Source organism: Sardina pilchardus, chromosome 8 (genome assembly GCF_963854185.1).
Source record: "Sardina pilchardus chromosome 8, fSarPil1.1, whole genome shotgun sequence".
Classification (NCBI taxonomy): Eukaryota; Metazoa; Chordata; class Actinopteri; order Clupeiformes; family Clupeidae; genus Sardina; species Sardina pilchardus.
The window spans coordinates 3,161,406-3,178,402 of NC_085001.1; the positions used below are offsets into that span (position 1 = coordinate 3,161,406).

General features: G+C 41.3%; 1 protein-coding gene and 1 long non-coding RNA gene across 2 annotated transcripts; both read left to right on the plus strand.

Moving 5' to 3' along the window:
* The first annotated feature begins 19 nt into the window (after positions 1 to 19).
* On the plus strand, positions 20 to 5,709 carry LOC134088418 (uncharacterized). Its single transcript, XR_009939970.1, has 2 exons — positions 20 to 607; positions 4,431 to 5,709. It is a non-coding gene; the product is annotated as an uncharacterized LOC134088418 (long non-coding RNA).
* A 2,659-nt stretch (positions 5,710 to 8,368) lies between these two features.
* On the plus strand, positions 8,369 to 14,445 carry LOC134088447 (tripartite motif-containing protein 16-like). The gene is made up of 6 exons (XM_062542411.1): positions 8,369 to 9,071; positions 9,407 to 9,502; positions 9,776 to 10,009; positions 10,328 to 10,487; positions 10,800 to 10,859; positions 13,056 to 14,445. Exons 1-6 carry the CDS (start codon positions 8,475 to 8,477, stop codon positions 13,562 to 13,564), a joined length of 1,656 nt encoding a protein of 551 aa, XP_062398395.1. The 5' UTR covers positions 8,369 to 8,474; the 3' UTR covers positions 13,565 to 14,445.
* The last annotated feature ends 2,552 nt before the right edge of the window (positions 14,446 to 16,997 follow it).

Consider the following 16,997-nt stretch of genomic DNA (forward strand, 5'->3'; position numbering starts at 1 on the left):
TATCAGGTGATACTGTGGGATAAATTTTATATGTTTCCCATTGTATTAACCATTTACTATAGCTTACATATAATTAACTCTAGTTGCCATCCTGGCCTTAGGAATGTGGAGGTGACCCCATGGTGAACCCATGGCACACAAACACAAACATGGTTGAGGAGTTCTTGTAAACATTCTTATCTCTGATAATTACCAGGTGGTTAAAGACTCACTAAAGTGTGTCTAGTGATTTTCCATGTGTGTGTGTGTTAAGGGTATAAGAACAGGCTTCGCCCACAGATGTGTGGGCTTGTTACTTTGACTTTCATGTGAGTAACATGCTCCCGGTATCGTGAATAAAGCTGCAGTCTCACACCAGTTGTCTTGGAATAATTTTGACCACATATTTGGCGACGAGGATGGGATACCTATCTCTGAGACATAGCGAGGAGGACCAAAGGCGCAGGACCCTAACCAAGTCGACTGGAGGGAGATCTCTTTGTGATCTTGGGAGAAGGCCGTCATCAGCAACCAACACTGCTCAGCGGCACCCAGCCTGGCCAGAGGGAATCCTCCTGTGACTCGGATACGGTAACACCCGTGTTTGGTGGTCACAGACAACTTGGTGGTGAGTCCCTGATTTTACATTTGTTTAAGTTTGTAAAATGGGGTGGTTGTATATACATGGTTTCCTACCTACTGTAAACAGAGGTAGAAGGTTTTCCTACCTACATAGGGGTAGAGGGTTTTCCTACCTAGAGAGAGGTAGAGGGTTTTCCGGTTTTCCTACCTAGAGAGAGGTAGAAGGTTTTCCTGCCTGTGATGGAGGTGGAGGGTTATCCTGCCTAAGGTTGAGGCGGATGATACGTATTTTTCCTGCCAGATATAGTGGTAGTGGCCGTGCTGTCTATGCGTAGACAGTGCAACCGGTTCTGCGCATTGTGTGTTTTGTGTGTTTGTGTGTTTTGCGCATTGTGTGTTTTGGGTGTTTGTGTGTTTTGTACTTTGGGTGTTTTGAACTTTGGGTATCTGATAAGATTGTCATCACATTTTGTTTGATTTGCTCTGATTTTAGGCGTAAGGCAATTGGCAAAATAAAAATATTAAGGAGACACTGATATGGGGAGTTAAATATACATGTAGAGAAAATATGGATCTGAATGTATAGATGGGAGATTAGTGGGTAAAGGGAATAGGTGAAGTGAAGGGAAATTTCCTTTATCTATAGTGTGGAGCATAGAAAAGCTAAATGAATGTAGGGCTATGGAAGAAAAGGGAAATGAATGTAGGGCTATGGTAGAGAAGGGAAAAGAAAGTAGGATAAAGAACAGAAAGAAAGATATACCTGTGCAGAAGAGAGAGAGAGGCAAAGGCTCTACAGAGGATATTATGGACTATGTAAAGAGTTCTTGTTGCTTGGAGTACTGTGGCTCTGAATGAACTGAACAATATGCTTGAAGGAAGAACATGGATGTGGCTATAGGGGGGCTAACCAGAGGAGTAGACCACTTTGTATGCCACTGTGACAAAGACAATCAGAAAGAGTATTGGGATCACCCATCACAACAGCACTCTCCAAATCCTGTCTGGTCTCAGCATGACAAAGCTGAATGGGATAGAGGGGTCCGAACAGGGGACCCACTTCTGATTTACAACTTGAACTGTTTCCTCAACTCGCTCTGACAACAACATCACAGCCTACTCAGCCAATTCTCTCTTTCTGTTAACGGGGATATTTTTTTTTCTGTTCTTTATCCTACTTTCTTTTCCCTTCTCTACCATAGCCCTACATTCATTTCCCTTTTCTTCCATAGCCCTACATTCATTTAGCTTTTCTATGCTCCACACTATAGATAAAGGAAATTTCCCTTCACTTCACCTATTCCCTTTACCCACTAATCTCCCATCAACAAATGTAAAATCAGGGACTCACCACCAAGTTGTCTGTGACCACCAAACACGGGTGTTACCGTATCCGAGTCACAGGAGGATTCCCTCTGGCCAGGCTGGGTGCCGCTGAGCAGTGTTGGTTGCTGATGACGGCCTTCTCCCAAGATCACAAAGAGATCTCCCTCCAGTCGACTTGGTTAGGGTCCTGCGCCTTTGGTCCTCCTCGCTATGTCTCAGAGATAGGTATCCCATCCTCGTCGCCAAATATGTGGTCAAAATTATTCGTTCTAGAATTGCATAAATTACAATTAGAGCGGATCCTTATTGTTAGTTTCGATTTGCGTTTATTTTCAAAGGACATATTTGCCACAAAGATACAGAGTCAGCGCCCGTTTCAAACAAAGCTCTGGTATCTTGCCTCTCTATATTAATTCTGCTGTCATGAAGCGCTATTATCACCTATGTCAATAATGTTTAACCAGCAAATCCGTCGACTGAGGTGTGCCAAATTGACACTGTGGCAATATTACATTCCTGGCCAGTGTGAGACTGGAAGTCTCCAAACAAAAGTTGCAACTCTGTCAGGAGAGGGTTAAGTAATTTGGGTGATATACTAACTCCTGGCTGTTGGGCCCTAGATGCATTTTGCATCTCATCAATAACTGCTTGTCCAGACCCAAGACAAAGCAGCAAATGTTGTGCTTCCTAGGAATAATTGGCTAATCCCTTGCTTGGATTTTAAATTAAACAGAGAGTATAGCCACTCCAAGCATATGCAAATACCTGTTAAAAATTGACTGACGAACTGACTTGGACTGACAATTGTGACAAAACTTTTTAGATCATTAGTGTCAACTCTAGCTCTGAGGTTGCCTAATCATGACCTACCATTCTGTGTGGAAACACCTCAACATGTCCCCAGTGGTATGTCAACAGCATGAGGGTCAGACTCAGCACAGACCAGTGGCTTTACTTATCTAAACAATTAGATCCTGAATGATTCCTTATCTGAAGTTTGTAACAGCAGCTGCCAGTGGGATGTTAGCTTGTGCTGACATTGTGTTGTTGCATCCACTTACTGCAAAAGTCCCACATGAAGTATATTCATTGCTTAAACAAATATCTTCTACAAGAAAATCTACGCATCTTACACCTGCTAGTGTCCTGACATATCAGCATGTGTTATTAACCCTTACTCATATAACCCTTGCATGTTGTACAACATTTAATCCAACTACTCTATACCAACAAGATGATGGTGATTTGCGTAATTACTGTGAATTTGTTTCTATGTGCACTAATTCTAGCCTTGACATTTCTGAAACACTTTTGTCAAATCCTGACCTAATCTTGTTTGTTAATGAATCATCTAAGTGTTTGGAGTCCGGAGAGGTAGGGACTGGTTACTTTGTAGTGAATCATTTGATAAGAGTGAATCTCACTCCCTCCCATATTTCTCTGCCCAATCAGCTGAACTGGTGGAATTGACAAAAGGCAAATCTGTTTGCATTTATATTGATAGTCATTTTAACTAGAAAATTGTTCATGATGTGCCTGTAGTAAATTGTCAACCCACACTGCAAATACAGATGTTATCAGCTTGGTCAATAGGAAAGCTGACGCGGCAGCTAAGAGAGCCGCGCAGGGGGGAGTGCAGAGAATAACACCTGAATTTTGAATTTTGAGACAACAAAGCACATGTATTTCTTTTTGAATTGACAAATACCAGATATTGTTACATCTGAAGAGGCTTTAAAGGAAGCCCAGAAAGCATCAAATAATAAGGAAAGACGGAAATGGAAGAATTGTATGGAAAGTACACAGACAGGTCTGTGGCCCTGACAGTCAGGCCAGTTCTTCTGAGGTCTTGTGTTCACATTATTGCTAACCTATCTCATGGCTTAGGCAATGCAAATTCTAACGCTATGATAAAGACAATAGAGAAAATCTATTTTGCACCAGGATTCACTACAGTAGCAACCATGTATTGTGCAAGGTGTATTAATGTGTCTAAAATATAATGTTGCACCTACAATGAGAGTCAAGGAAGGACATCACCCACCACCTGAATGGCTGTTGAGCATATTATAATGTATTTCATTCAATTGAACAAATGGAGAGGATTTGAATATGTGATAGTTGATATGTTCTCAAAATGACCTGGATGTTTAATGAGACATGTGGTACCTAGATGGGGAGGCCCTAAGAAACTAACCTCAGATAACATTTTGTGAATAAAACTTTTAAAATTCTATCAGAGAAATTGTAAATTGGCTTTAGAACCCATTGTGCATACCAACCACAAAGTGCAGTTGCTAATTCAATGTTGAAAGCAAAATTGACTAAAATTATAGTGTCAACAGAGATGGGCTGGGTGACAGCTTTTCCTTTGGCTTTTTTCTACCTTAGAGGCCGTTCATCAAAATCTACAGGGTTTAGCACTTTTGAGATTTTGACCGGACGTCCCTTGCCGGCTCCAGGTTACCTAACCTAAGAGATGTAGATAGGACAATGGTTACATGCGAGAACTGATTGCTGCTCTGTCTTTTGTTTCTCATCAGGTGGCGTTGGCCCTTCCACAAAGTTTGCAAAGGACAAACCCAGCCAAGCCAGGCTCCTAGGAACTCATCAAAGGATTGCAAAGGAAGAAAACGCTGGAACCAGGACAAATGGAAAGGACTTTTCGAAGAATTAACATCTACACCTACATGTACAGCCATAAGGATTTCAGAGTGGTGAAGAATCCAGAACATACATGAACTGAACTGAACATAACCAACACGTGGTTGCAAGAGAGGGTTGACAAAGTATCTATCTATCTATCTATCTATCAAACATATTTTGCAATAGACTGAAGAATGGACTTTTGGGGAGAATGAATAAAATATCACTAGCATCACATTAAAATATTCTTTCTCAGTTTAGCTAGATAAACGTTACAAGTTTGTTGTTTTGGTTTAATTTTATTTGGACAGTTACCTGAGGAGGGTCTAAACACCCAAGTCAGCTCTGCTGTTGAAGACTAGGATTAGGTTTTATTTTTGGTTTTGAATAACTGAGAAAACAGAAGATGTTGATGTTTGTTTTGCTTATTATTCATCTAATCATCCCTTAAGAAAGAAGTTTGTGATAATAATAAAGTCTGTGAGTTAGCCTTCCATGCTAAATTAACATTAACAGGAAATAATGAAATATGTTGGATATGCCAAGAAAAATCTTTTCAAGTGTGAGTGTTTCTGTATTAAGTGTTTCCCTATAGAACTTTTCAGGATTCTCTGTGCGGTCTATTGACTACTGTATGTACCAGCCCTCAATGTTTATCAACAATGACATGGTCCCATGCCAAGTGGAAAGTCTAAAGATTCAGAGAAATACTAGATATTACGAAAGAGGAAATTATAGAACTATAAAATAAGTCTAACCTTATGTTTATTGTATCATGAATATACATATATTGATGCGATAGGAATGGAGCTTCATAGCTCCACAGGGGGGGATATGTGGGATAAATTTTATATGTTTCCCATTGTATTAACCATTTACTATAGCTTACATATAATTAACTCTAGTTGCCATCCTGGCCTTAGGAATGTGGAGGTGACCCCATGGTGAACCCATGGCACACAAACACAAACATGGTTGAGGAGTTCTTGTAAACATTCTTATCTCTGATAATTACCAGGTGGTTAAAGACTCACTAAAGTGTGTCTAGTGATTTTCCATGTGTGTGTGTGTTAAGGGTATAAGAACAGGCTTCGCCCACAGATGTGTGGGCTTGTTACTTTGACTTTCATGTGAGTAACATGCTCCCGGTATCGTGAATAAAGCTGCAGTCTCACACCAGTTGTCTTGGAATAATTTTGACCACAATACCCAGTCACTGGAGTGTAGTTTGTCTGTCACTAATATTGTATCACAGTTTTGTTACTCGGTGACCAGAAACGGAGATCTACTGTATGTTACAAAACGCTGATTCTCATTTAAAGGTGTAGTCAGTGATTTCTCAAAAGGTGTAGTCAGTGATTTCTCATTTAAAGGTATAGTCAGTGATTTCTCATTGAAAGATGTAGTCAGTGATTTCTCATTTAAAGGTATAGTCAGTGATTTCTCATTTAAAGGTATAGTCAGATTTCACAGGAAGTTTATGTTTAAACAATGAAATATGGCAGACAGGTAGATAACCCCTCTTCCCAGAGAAATTCCTTGGTTTTATTTTTGTTTATGGGGACAAGCTGCCCTGACTGCTTGTTTCCAGTGTTTGGATCCTGGGCTGCCTACAGAGACCGTTTTTTTTAACAGTGTACTCGCACAATAAGCAGCTCGCTGTCACAGAGATGATTGCTGAAGGTAACAAAAAATGTATGTGCTTGAAAATTGCGAGACATTGTTGACAGCACCTTTTTGGCACATTTCTTTAATATGTCAATAATTTTTCATCAACCTCTCATTCCTTGTTTCCTTGGCAACATTCATCATTGGTGACACCGTTCCAAGAGTTCAGGGCGGTTGTGATACTGGATGACATCCAGCCAGGTTAGTATGACTCCAAAGCGTGGTAAAGTTGACCTGACCTTTTGACCTACACATGTCAAAACACATATGGTGAACTCGGCTAACTCTCCTACACATAACACAAAGCTTAGTGTTATGTGTGGGGTAGTTAGTTGAGATCATCAGATGTGTTTTGACATGGGTAGGTGAAAAGGTCAAGCCGCTGAATAGATTTATAGCCTTTTTTTCACATTAAAAAATGGTATAAAATCAAAGGGTGCTCTTTTTTTGAAAAAAAGCTTTGTGTTATGTGTGGGGCAGTTAGTTGAGATAATCAGATGTGTTTTGACATGGGTAGGTGAAAAGGTCAAGCCGCTGAATAGATTTATAGCCTTTTTTCACATTAAAAAATGGTATAAAATCAAAGGGTGTTTTTTTTTTTTGAAAAAAAGCTTTGTGTTATGTGTGGGGCAGTCAGTTGAGATCATCAGATGAGTTTTGACATGGGTAGGTGAAAAGGTCAAGCCGCAGAATAGATTTAAAGCATTTCAAGCATGGTTTTTACATTAAAAAATATATAAAATCAAACAGTGGGTTTTTTTTTAGAAATTAAGCTTTGTGTTATGTGTAGGAGAGTTAGCCGAGTTCACCATATGTGTTTTGACATGTGTAGGTCAAAAGGTCAGACCGCACAATAGATTTATAGCATTTGAACAATTAAAAGTTGTATAAAATCAAAGGTTGTTTTTTGGAGAAAAGAAGCTTTGTGTTATGTGTGGGGCAGTTAGCTGAATTCACCCTATGTGGTTTGACATGGGTAAGTCAAAAAATGAAGTCGCAGAATAGATTAAAAAGCATGTATCAACATTAAAAATCAAAATAAGTTTTTTTGACAAATGAAGCTTTGTGTTATCTAGGCAAGCCTTGTAGGAACACGTGCACGTTGGTTTGACACAAATTTGTCCCTTGTAGCCAGTGCTGAATAGGTTTTTCGAATGTGTCGAATATCCAACATCCAATATAAAACCAACTTTACCACGCTTGACTACAATGTGAAAATGTTTATTTTGTGAGGGCTCAAATCAGGGCCTTATGCTACTGCTTCAGGACGACACCACTGTGGTCACTGTGGACATGTTAACAGGGTAATTAAATACTATACCATACTACATGTGGCTGTGTTTATATCATGACTCAGGGGAAGAAGTCTGATTCAAGGTGCACTTATACTGTTCAACAACTGTGGCACACATTTAAAAGACCTACAATGCTTTGCACCAAATAGGGCTTAACCTGTTTAACCCATAGACAGTAAAAGATAGGTTTAACCACCAAGGGCAGCTATTCAATGTGTAAAACAATCTTTCACTATGGCACATTTCTCTTTAAAGTATAGCCTGTATAGCCTCCTATTTGGACAGTCCTTATAAATGTGTTTTATATGTTTATTATGTGATTATGTCTGTCCCGCTTTGTACACTTACCCTATTTGAGAAAATAATTCCTTATTTTTCCAAACATTCCATAGGGCTGTATTGTATTGATGCAATCAATATGCTCTACAGTCCTGCGACCATCGTAAGTGTTTCATACTACAAATTCAGCTCACTAGATGGCACAATTAGCATGTTTATTATAGCGCACTAGTTTATTATAGCGCCCTATATCCCAATACAGGGCGCTAGTTTATTATCAAACCCATGAACAGACGCCATCCCCGTGAGGTAGGTAGCCGGATTCCTAAATTCATAGATGAGAAGCCTAGTTAAGCTTGAAGGGATCTGGCAATTCGCATCAGCAATTAAAAGCATACACTAGGCTACTTTGTTTGAAGATAATTTATGCTTATCCAGCATTAACTCTGTGATTATTCGCATTGTTTTACAAAAAAAAAAAAAAAAAAAAAACGTATCGAAAACGACTAAACTCATAGCGCTATGTTATCGTATTAGTAGTAGCCTAATGTTGGTTGGACGGTGACTAATCAAATAACAAGGAAGTGTTTTGCAGTGCACGCCCTATGGTGCACGACCGAAACGAAACTACTGAGAGTTTGGCACAGCATGTGTCGTCATTTACTTAGCTTCGTAAAGGTCCTTATGCGCTTATGAAGAATGGCAAAAGCGACTCAAAGTAACCAGGACCTTTTTACATGTCCTGTTTGTCTTGATCTACTTAAGGATCCAGTCACTCTCAACTGTGGACACAATTACTGCATGGGTTGTATCAAGGACTGCTGGGATCAGGAAGATCAGAAGGGAGTTTACAGCTGCCCCCAGTGCAGACAGACGTTCACTCCGAGACCCGTTTTAAACAAAAATAGTATCTTTGCTGAGGTTGTGGAACAATTCAAGAAGACAAGAATTGAACACGTTGTTCCTGCTCCTGTTGTATGTGCTGGAGCTGGAGATGTGGAGTGTGACATCTGTAGGCCTACTGGGAGAAAACTCAAAGCTGCGAAGTCCTGTCTGGACTGTCTGTTGTCTTACTGTGAAACTCACTATAAAGCTCACAATGAACTCCATCCTGGACGAAAACACAAGATTGTTGATGCCACTGGTCAGCTACAGGAGAGGATCTGCACCCAACATGAGAAGCCTCTGGAAATATTCTGTCGTACGGACCAGAGTTGTGTCTGTTTCCTCTGTATGGTGGATGAACACAAAGGTCATGACACTGTGTCAGCGTCTGCAGGGAGAAAGGAGAAACAGGTAAGGACAGCAGTTAGGGTATAACTGGGCCAACTGGGCTATATGGAATAGTCCTAACTGGGTTGAAGCAGGCTATAGACTCCTCTAGATTTCCATTAGACAGTCAATAAAAACGTTTGTGTGAAGACAGTGAATAACCAGTATCATTGATCTTTATCAATGAAAGCAAATGGTCACGACAGCTTAGTAATCGGATCATCAGAAACATATAAGATCACCACCATAGCATGTGTTGAACTCATCCCGATGAAGCAGTTTGCGCTTGAGGAATTGTCTAACAGGCCTATAATTCTATGATAACTGCAACGTGGATGTGATGCTTTTTTTCAACAAAGACACACTTGGGAGAGACCCAGAAGAAGTTTCGGCAGAGAATTCTGGAGAGAGAGAAGGAGCTGCGGGAGCTGAAGAAGGCTCTGGAGACGCTCAAGGTGAGTACTGACCATAGGAGAGGACAACAGCTGGTTGTTGGATAAGCAGTCTATGGTACTGACCAGGTCCAGAGGTGAAGACAGCAGCTGGCTGTTGGAGGAGCCATTTGAGGCCTCAGTTAGTGCTCTTATCCAGTTAGCCAAAGAGTAGTAATGCTTGTCACTTTCCTGTTCCTCTAAGCCACACTGTGGGTAACAGGCTTTGTGGAAGAGCTGAGTGAGGGCTGCTTCAGATGGATCACTGGTCTGTGTGTGTGTCTTGTTACGTATCAGAGTTCTGCACAGACAGCAGTGGAGGACAGTGAGAGCATCTTCACTGATATGATCCGCTCCATTGAGAGAAGGCGCTCTGAGGTGACAGAGCTGATCAGAGGTCAGGAGAAGGCTGAGGTGAGTTGGGCTGAAGAACATCTGAAGCAACTGGAGCAGGAGATTGCTGAGCTGAAGAGGAGAAATGCTGAGCTGGAGCAGCTTTCACACACAGAGGACCACATCCATTTCCTCAAGGTAACTTCTGATATGAGGGCACAGGATGTGCTGATGGCATTAATCTACCTTATGAAGCACTTTAACAGACCCCATGACCTTTCAGATCTGAAATGAATGTTTTTGTTCTGCTCACAAAAATTGAGTATGATTGTTAGTTATTGTATGTTAGTTATTTTTTGGCTCTCAAGACATAACTTAAGATAACAATGAATGATATTTTTATACTGTGATTTGATGTATATTGAATAGGCCTATTGGCAAAATTCCATGGAATATGCTCTGTAATTATATGGTCTTTCTTTGTCCTTCTCTCTCTGTGATGTGTACTCTATTTAGACATTCCAGTCAGTGAGCAGCACACCTGAGACTAAATCCGTGTCCAGTACCCGTGTCAACCGAAGCCTTTCTTTTGAGGCTGTGAAGAAATCTGTCTCCTCACTAAAGGGGCAGCTGGAGGATTTCTGCAAAGAGGAAGTCATGAAGATATCTGCAGCAGGTTGGTATATATTTTATACTGAAGTAGATGTTTGTGTACAATTATACCACTTATTATGCGGCGCAGTGAAGCGGTGCTTTTATAGGTTTAGTCAGATTTTTTTTCTTTTTCTAATGAGCACATTTCCGTCAAGGATTCCTGGGACACTGAAAGATCGGGGTGCACGACACTTGGCCGAATACTTTTGGCAATATAGTGTATGCATGTATTATGTATGTATGTACAGTATGTGTTTGGTTAGTTCAATGTCAACATTTTCACTACTCCTGTAAGTTAGTGTTGTTTATAGCATGATTCTTTCCATCTCAATAGTGACGACAGTCCAGGCCATGTTGCCATCTGAACCTACAACCAGAGAGGAATTCCTACAATGTGAGTTTTGCAACACACACTTTACATCACAAATTTCTTCCAAATTTCAGATCAAAAGGCAAATTTCATTGTAATCAAATATTCAGAGTAGTTAACCAGGTGTAATCAGTTCAGCATATGATGGTGGGTGTTCCAGTTCATGGGTAGAGGAAGCAAAGTCTCCTCCACATAATCATGATTCTATAACTGCTGATGAGGAGCATCACAGGTGATGGGCCTTTATTTTGTGTAGACCCCCAATGCAAAATCCATGTAAAACTACATGTATACATGTCCTGAAATAGTCCTCTATTCAAACATCACTTTATCATCACTGTTTTAGTGTACATCAAGTTAGAATTACTGAGCAAACATGTCCTTGCAGATGCATGAGTATGGGCAAAGTGTTCCATTCATTTCATTTGGATCCTGTCATTTTTATTTCTTATTTATTTCATCGATTTGTCTCTTCTCCTCAGTAGAAGTTTATCTCAACAGCTCTGTGAAAATAATTTAGTAATAATCACCTTGTAAAACATATAGGAGTACTCTGCGCGATAAGATAAAGATGCTTATAGAATAGAGGCCCAACCTCACATACCATGCAGCGCCTACTAGTCCATTATCACAGCACAGTTCTCCTGATTACTCTGCAACAGGCTCATTCAGGAACATTGGTAAAGCCTGGTCTGTTTGCTCAACTTCAGGGAAGAAGAATTAACTCATAGATCTGACAGTAATGCACTATAGTACAAGACAGATATTCTAAAGGACCAATATTTGATGAATACATTAGTTCAACCAGACATATGGATACACGATTAAGTCAGCATGAAAAGAAGAATGCACATCTATAGGGGCAAACACAACACCCTCAGAAATGAATTCAAGTGACATGTGTTGTATTTCCATAGAGTGTATTCTCTGTGATGTTGTATTTCCATAGAGTGTACTGTATTCTCCGTGGTGGATCCAGAAATGAGAAATGAGAGTGATGGAGGGATGAGGTTGTGCTGCAGACTGTGGACATTAGAGGGTTGATAGAATGAGAGATGGGAGAGTGAGAGTCATAGTAACCAGCAGATCAAATGCAGGCCTGATTCCCTGTAGATTTAGCCCAGTCAGTTATTCTGATGCTGCTAGGGTTTAGCTGAACGTAGGTCAGGCTGAGTCCATACAGAAGGGATGTGCTCCAGAGAAGATGGGCGGGTCACTGCTGTCCAGTAGCATGCATCATTAAAGCTTCAGTCTGTGATTCTGACCAAAGCTGTTTATATGAACTGAACAGCCAAACAATGTGCTCCTGGAATCAGAATCAGAATCAGAATCAGCTTTATTGGCCAGGTTTGCGTAAACAAACAAGGAATTTGACTCCCGTTAATCTTTGCACTCAAGTATAACACTCAACAATAACATAAAAAAACAGGAAAAATAGAATAAGGGCAGTAAGCTATGTAGCTGCTATAAGAATATAGAATACAGTATGTACATTTACAAATAAATAGATGCTATGGGTGGGATAGGGTAATAGATGCTATGGGTGGGATAGGGTAATAGATGCTATGGGTGGGATAGGGTAATAGATGCTATGGGTGGGATAGGGTAATAGATGCTATGGGTGGGATAGGGTAATACAATATTGTCCAAAGGGGGTGTGCGGCCTTGTTGTCCCTGTCAAGGTAGCCATGGTCGTGGACACTCCAACAGGCACAGGCAAGACGCAGGATGCAGTATACAATTGAAAGAGGGTGGGAACAGTGCAGTATCAGTATAGACTGCGGTTTAAGATTAAATGTAAATATAGTGCAATAAGGCAGTTTAGTGATGATGTATTAATAACGATATTGTAACTGTAATATTGAAGTGCACTTGATATTAGGTAGATGAGCAGAACAGGTTGGTTCACTTTGTTGGGTGTGAGGGTGGGTGCTATTGCTGAGTGTTCAACAGAGTGACAGCTTGGGGGAAGAGGAACTGCATGTACAGTAGATGAGATGAATGGTGTTTGGAGTGTACAGCAGTGCATAGTGTAGCCAAAGGTGGGTGCAGGAGTGTGTGTGTCTGGCCCTTCAGTATGCTGGGGGTTGTGTAGAGAACAGTAGAGGTCTTCTTCATACACATTTATGTACAATACTTGGGTGAATATATACAAAGTCAGACACACACACACTTAACATTGAAGCATTCTGTCCTTTGTTTTGCATTCTCCATCATCAGATTCCTGTCGCTTCACACTGGATCCAAACACAGCACACAGAACCCTTCATCTGTCTGAGGGGAACAGGAGGGTGGAGTACAGAGGTCGCCAGTCATATCCTGATCATCCAGAGAGATTTGATTATCATCGTCAGGTGCTGTGTAGGGAGGGTGTGTCTGGACGCTGCTACTGGGAGGTGGAGTGGAGTGGGAAGTGGGTTGATATAGCAGTCTCATATAAAAGCATCAGCAGAAGTGGTGGTGACTCTTGGTTTGGAGGTAATGACCAGTCCTGGCTGCTGCGCACCACCAGCTCCAGCTCCTTTTATCACAATAGAAAAGAGACTAAACTCCCTCTAGTGGCCAGCTCCAGAATAGGAGTGTATGTGGATCACAGGGCAGGAACTCTGGCCTTCTACAATGTGTCTGACACAATGACCCTCCTGCACAGAGTCCAGACCACATTCACTCACACACTCTACCCTGGGTTTTATATGTATAGTGTGCCATCATCAGTGAAGCTGTTGTGAGTGTTGTCAGTTGGGTATTGGTCTGGTATGAGCTGCATGGCCCCTGCTGCAGTAGGAGGCATTAGTGGTTCAGCTTTGGGAACTGGGCTCAGACTCCTCACAAATGTGACCATTCATAGCGAAATCAGTCGTTTTGCGCACAACGTTATTTTAAGAAAATCAACAATAACAAACTTCCGGGTTATAATGTTGAATTTCACGTTTTCGCATAATTCGACTGTATACAGTCTACAGTTTCATATCGTGAACGCCTTTCACGGAAAAACATACGTTTTGACTGTTAAACCTGGTGAAGATTCAACACATTTGCTGTCATTCCCGTTGTGCACGCGCCGCTTAAAAAGGTGATTTCTCCTCTTCTGGCATATCGTGACAGGAGAACCATGTCAACTTTGGATGCGGTTATCTTAGCGATAGTTTGTGTAATACCCTCGATATACATATCGTTGGAAAGCTTAGTTTATGGCCTTTCACGCGAGCACAATAACTTAATTTAATAAATTTTACCGAAACGACTGGTTCCGCTTTACAGGGTCACAAATGCACTGAGGAAAAGGAAGTATGTATGTAGTGTAGCATAAATGTCCAGCTCATATAATGGTCAGCAGTGTACTGTAAGATACAAATGAAAGTTTGAATGTTTGCTTAAAGGTTTCAGGTTGTGGTTCACTTACACAACACCTACACAACTCTTACACAACTGTGTGTTACCCTTTGCACCCTGACAATATTTGTACAGTTTTGAACTTGTTTCTTATTTTACTACATTGATACAGACCAAGAAAAACTAAAACACTCTGAGTGTAATCAGCTGTGAAAGTAAAGTCAGCTTCTGATCGTCCTGTCTGTCTTTGCAGAAATAAAAGGTTTGTTTACCATGTGTCACGACCCTGTCATGGTCAGACCTGCACCCCGCCCATTCTTGTATTATTATTCTGTTTGTGTCATTGTTCCAGTAGGGGGCGGTAGACGTGCCAGTGCACAGTCTGCGCACAGGTGTGCGAGATTTGGGCCTGATGTGGGCCAGTGGATAAAAGGGCCACTTCCCATGATGCGGGCGGACTCCCTCTCCTCTCGACCGTCGTTCTATTATGTTATAGTTTGAGTCTGTTGATACATTGTACTTATAATACCCCTAGACACTTATGCACTACACCTTACTTTTATAGCTTCATTATACTGACTTTCTATTATTACTTAATAAATATCATTTATTGTTACTTTTGCGTGGAACTCCATTTATGTTACCCATGCTTGAGCCAGCGTGTGTGACACATGTATCCTACTGAGTCTTCCCTGTTTGGCAGATTGTCATCCTGTGTGGAAGCAACAGAACATAAAGAAGCCTCAAAACCTCTAGTTCCATACAGCCTACACTACAAACACAAATACATTGAGCTGTTTTGTGTGATATTTGAAATAACATCCACCACAAAATATATATATATATATATATTTTCAGTGTAACATACGGTAATGAAGCCCAAGAAGGAGCACACAGAGCAATAATAAATGATCGGGAACATAAAGAATATACAGTTTGGATAGTGTTGCGTGTTTATGTTGTGCTTGTTGTAACGTGTTTTGAAAAGTGTGTGAGCTGATTATGTGTCTGGAGTGGACCCACCTAAAGACAAACAAAGTTGATCTCTGCTCACTCCATGTGTGTGAGAAAGAGGGAAATACTGTATGTTTGTGTGTGTGTGTGTGTGTTGTACATCAGTGTGTGAATATGACATGTTTCTGAAGGGACAGGGGCTGTCCGATCCGTCTGGCGCTGTTGATGGACCCGGTGGCCGTTCCCTGTGGACACAACTCCTGCATGGGCTGCATCAGCTGCTACTGGGACCAGGACCAGCAGAGATGCTGCTACAGTACAGCTGCCCCCAGTGCAGACAGACGTGCAGGACCAGCAGAGATGCTGCTACAGTACAGCTGCCCCCAGTGCAGACAGATGTGCAGGACCAGCAGAGATGCTGCTACAGTACAGCTGCCCCCAGTGCAGACAGACGTGCAGGACCAGCAGAGATGCTGCTACAGTACAGCTGCCCCCAGTGCAGACAGACGTGCAGGACCAGCAGAGATGCTGCTACAGTACAGCTGCCCCCAGTGCAGACAGACGTGCAGGACCAGCAGAGATGCTGCTACAGCTGCCCCCAGTGCAGACAGACGTCCCCACAGACACCTGTGCTCAACAAGAGCCCCCTGATGGCTCAGCTGGTGGACAGGGTGAGGGCCACACTGTACTCATCTGCAAATATGGTTTGGTAACCAAATTAGTTAATGCATATCAGCTAGACACACCAGATGAGGGTGCAGTAACTGTACCTCTATGCAGTGCATGTAGTTATGACAGTACCTGAAGAAAAGTCACATCACAGGACAAGCAAGGGTGCAAGTCTTGTCCAGAATGCACCACACACATAATGAAGTCTTTTAGGACCTCTATTGTTTGTTTCCCGTTTCTGGAGCCAGGGCTGCCGACAGAGACCTTTATTAACAGTGTCACTGAATAAGCAGCTAGCAGTCGTGAGAAGAGACCTTTATTAACAGTGTCACTGAATAAGCAGCTAGCAGTCGTGAGAAGATAATTGCTGAAGGTAACAAAACAAATGCATGGGTTTTGACATTGTGTGAAATCGCTGACTGCACGTTTAATTTTTACAATAGCGTATTTCTTTAATATTTCAATCATGTTTCATCACGGTCTCATTCCTTGTTTCCTTGGCAGCATTTATAATTGCCAACACACAGTTTCAAGAGTTCAGTGCGGCTGTGATGCTGGATGACATCCAGCAAGGTTAGTATAGTACAACTCAAATGTGAAAATGTTTATTTTCTGAGGGCTCAAACCCTCGATGCTAGGCCTTTGGACATGTTAACAGGTTAATGAAATACTAAGCATCTCACCTGATACAATGGCTTACATGTGGCTGTGTTTATATTATGACTAAAAGGCAGAAATTTGATTCAAAGCAAACTCATCTACTGTTCAACAAATCTAACTGTGACATTATTTAAAAGACTGACATGCATTGCTGTTGCAAGAACATTAAAGATGGCCTTGAGGCTTCAAATCCGAATCACATCTTTCACCGCTAACACCTGACATCTCAGCTGAAATATTCTACATTCAGGACATTCATCACAAGCAAACTAATGTCATTCTCATTTGTCCAAAATAACTAAGCAGGTATAGATATACTGTACACACACACATGCATTCACGCAGGCACGCACACACACGTTCACACACACACATGGTTTTTATCTTGCCACTGAGATTTAAACCATCTAGTTTGTAGACTGATCCAGCTGTTGCAGAGGTTCATCTGTTTCTGAAATACAAAGAGCAGTACAATCATGTCACATTCAAACACAGGGCCATGTAAGAAGGCAAACCAATACAAAGTCATGATACAAATCTTAACAT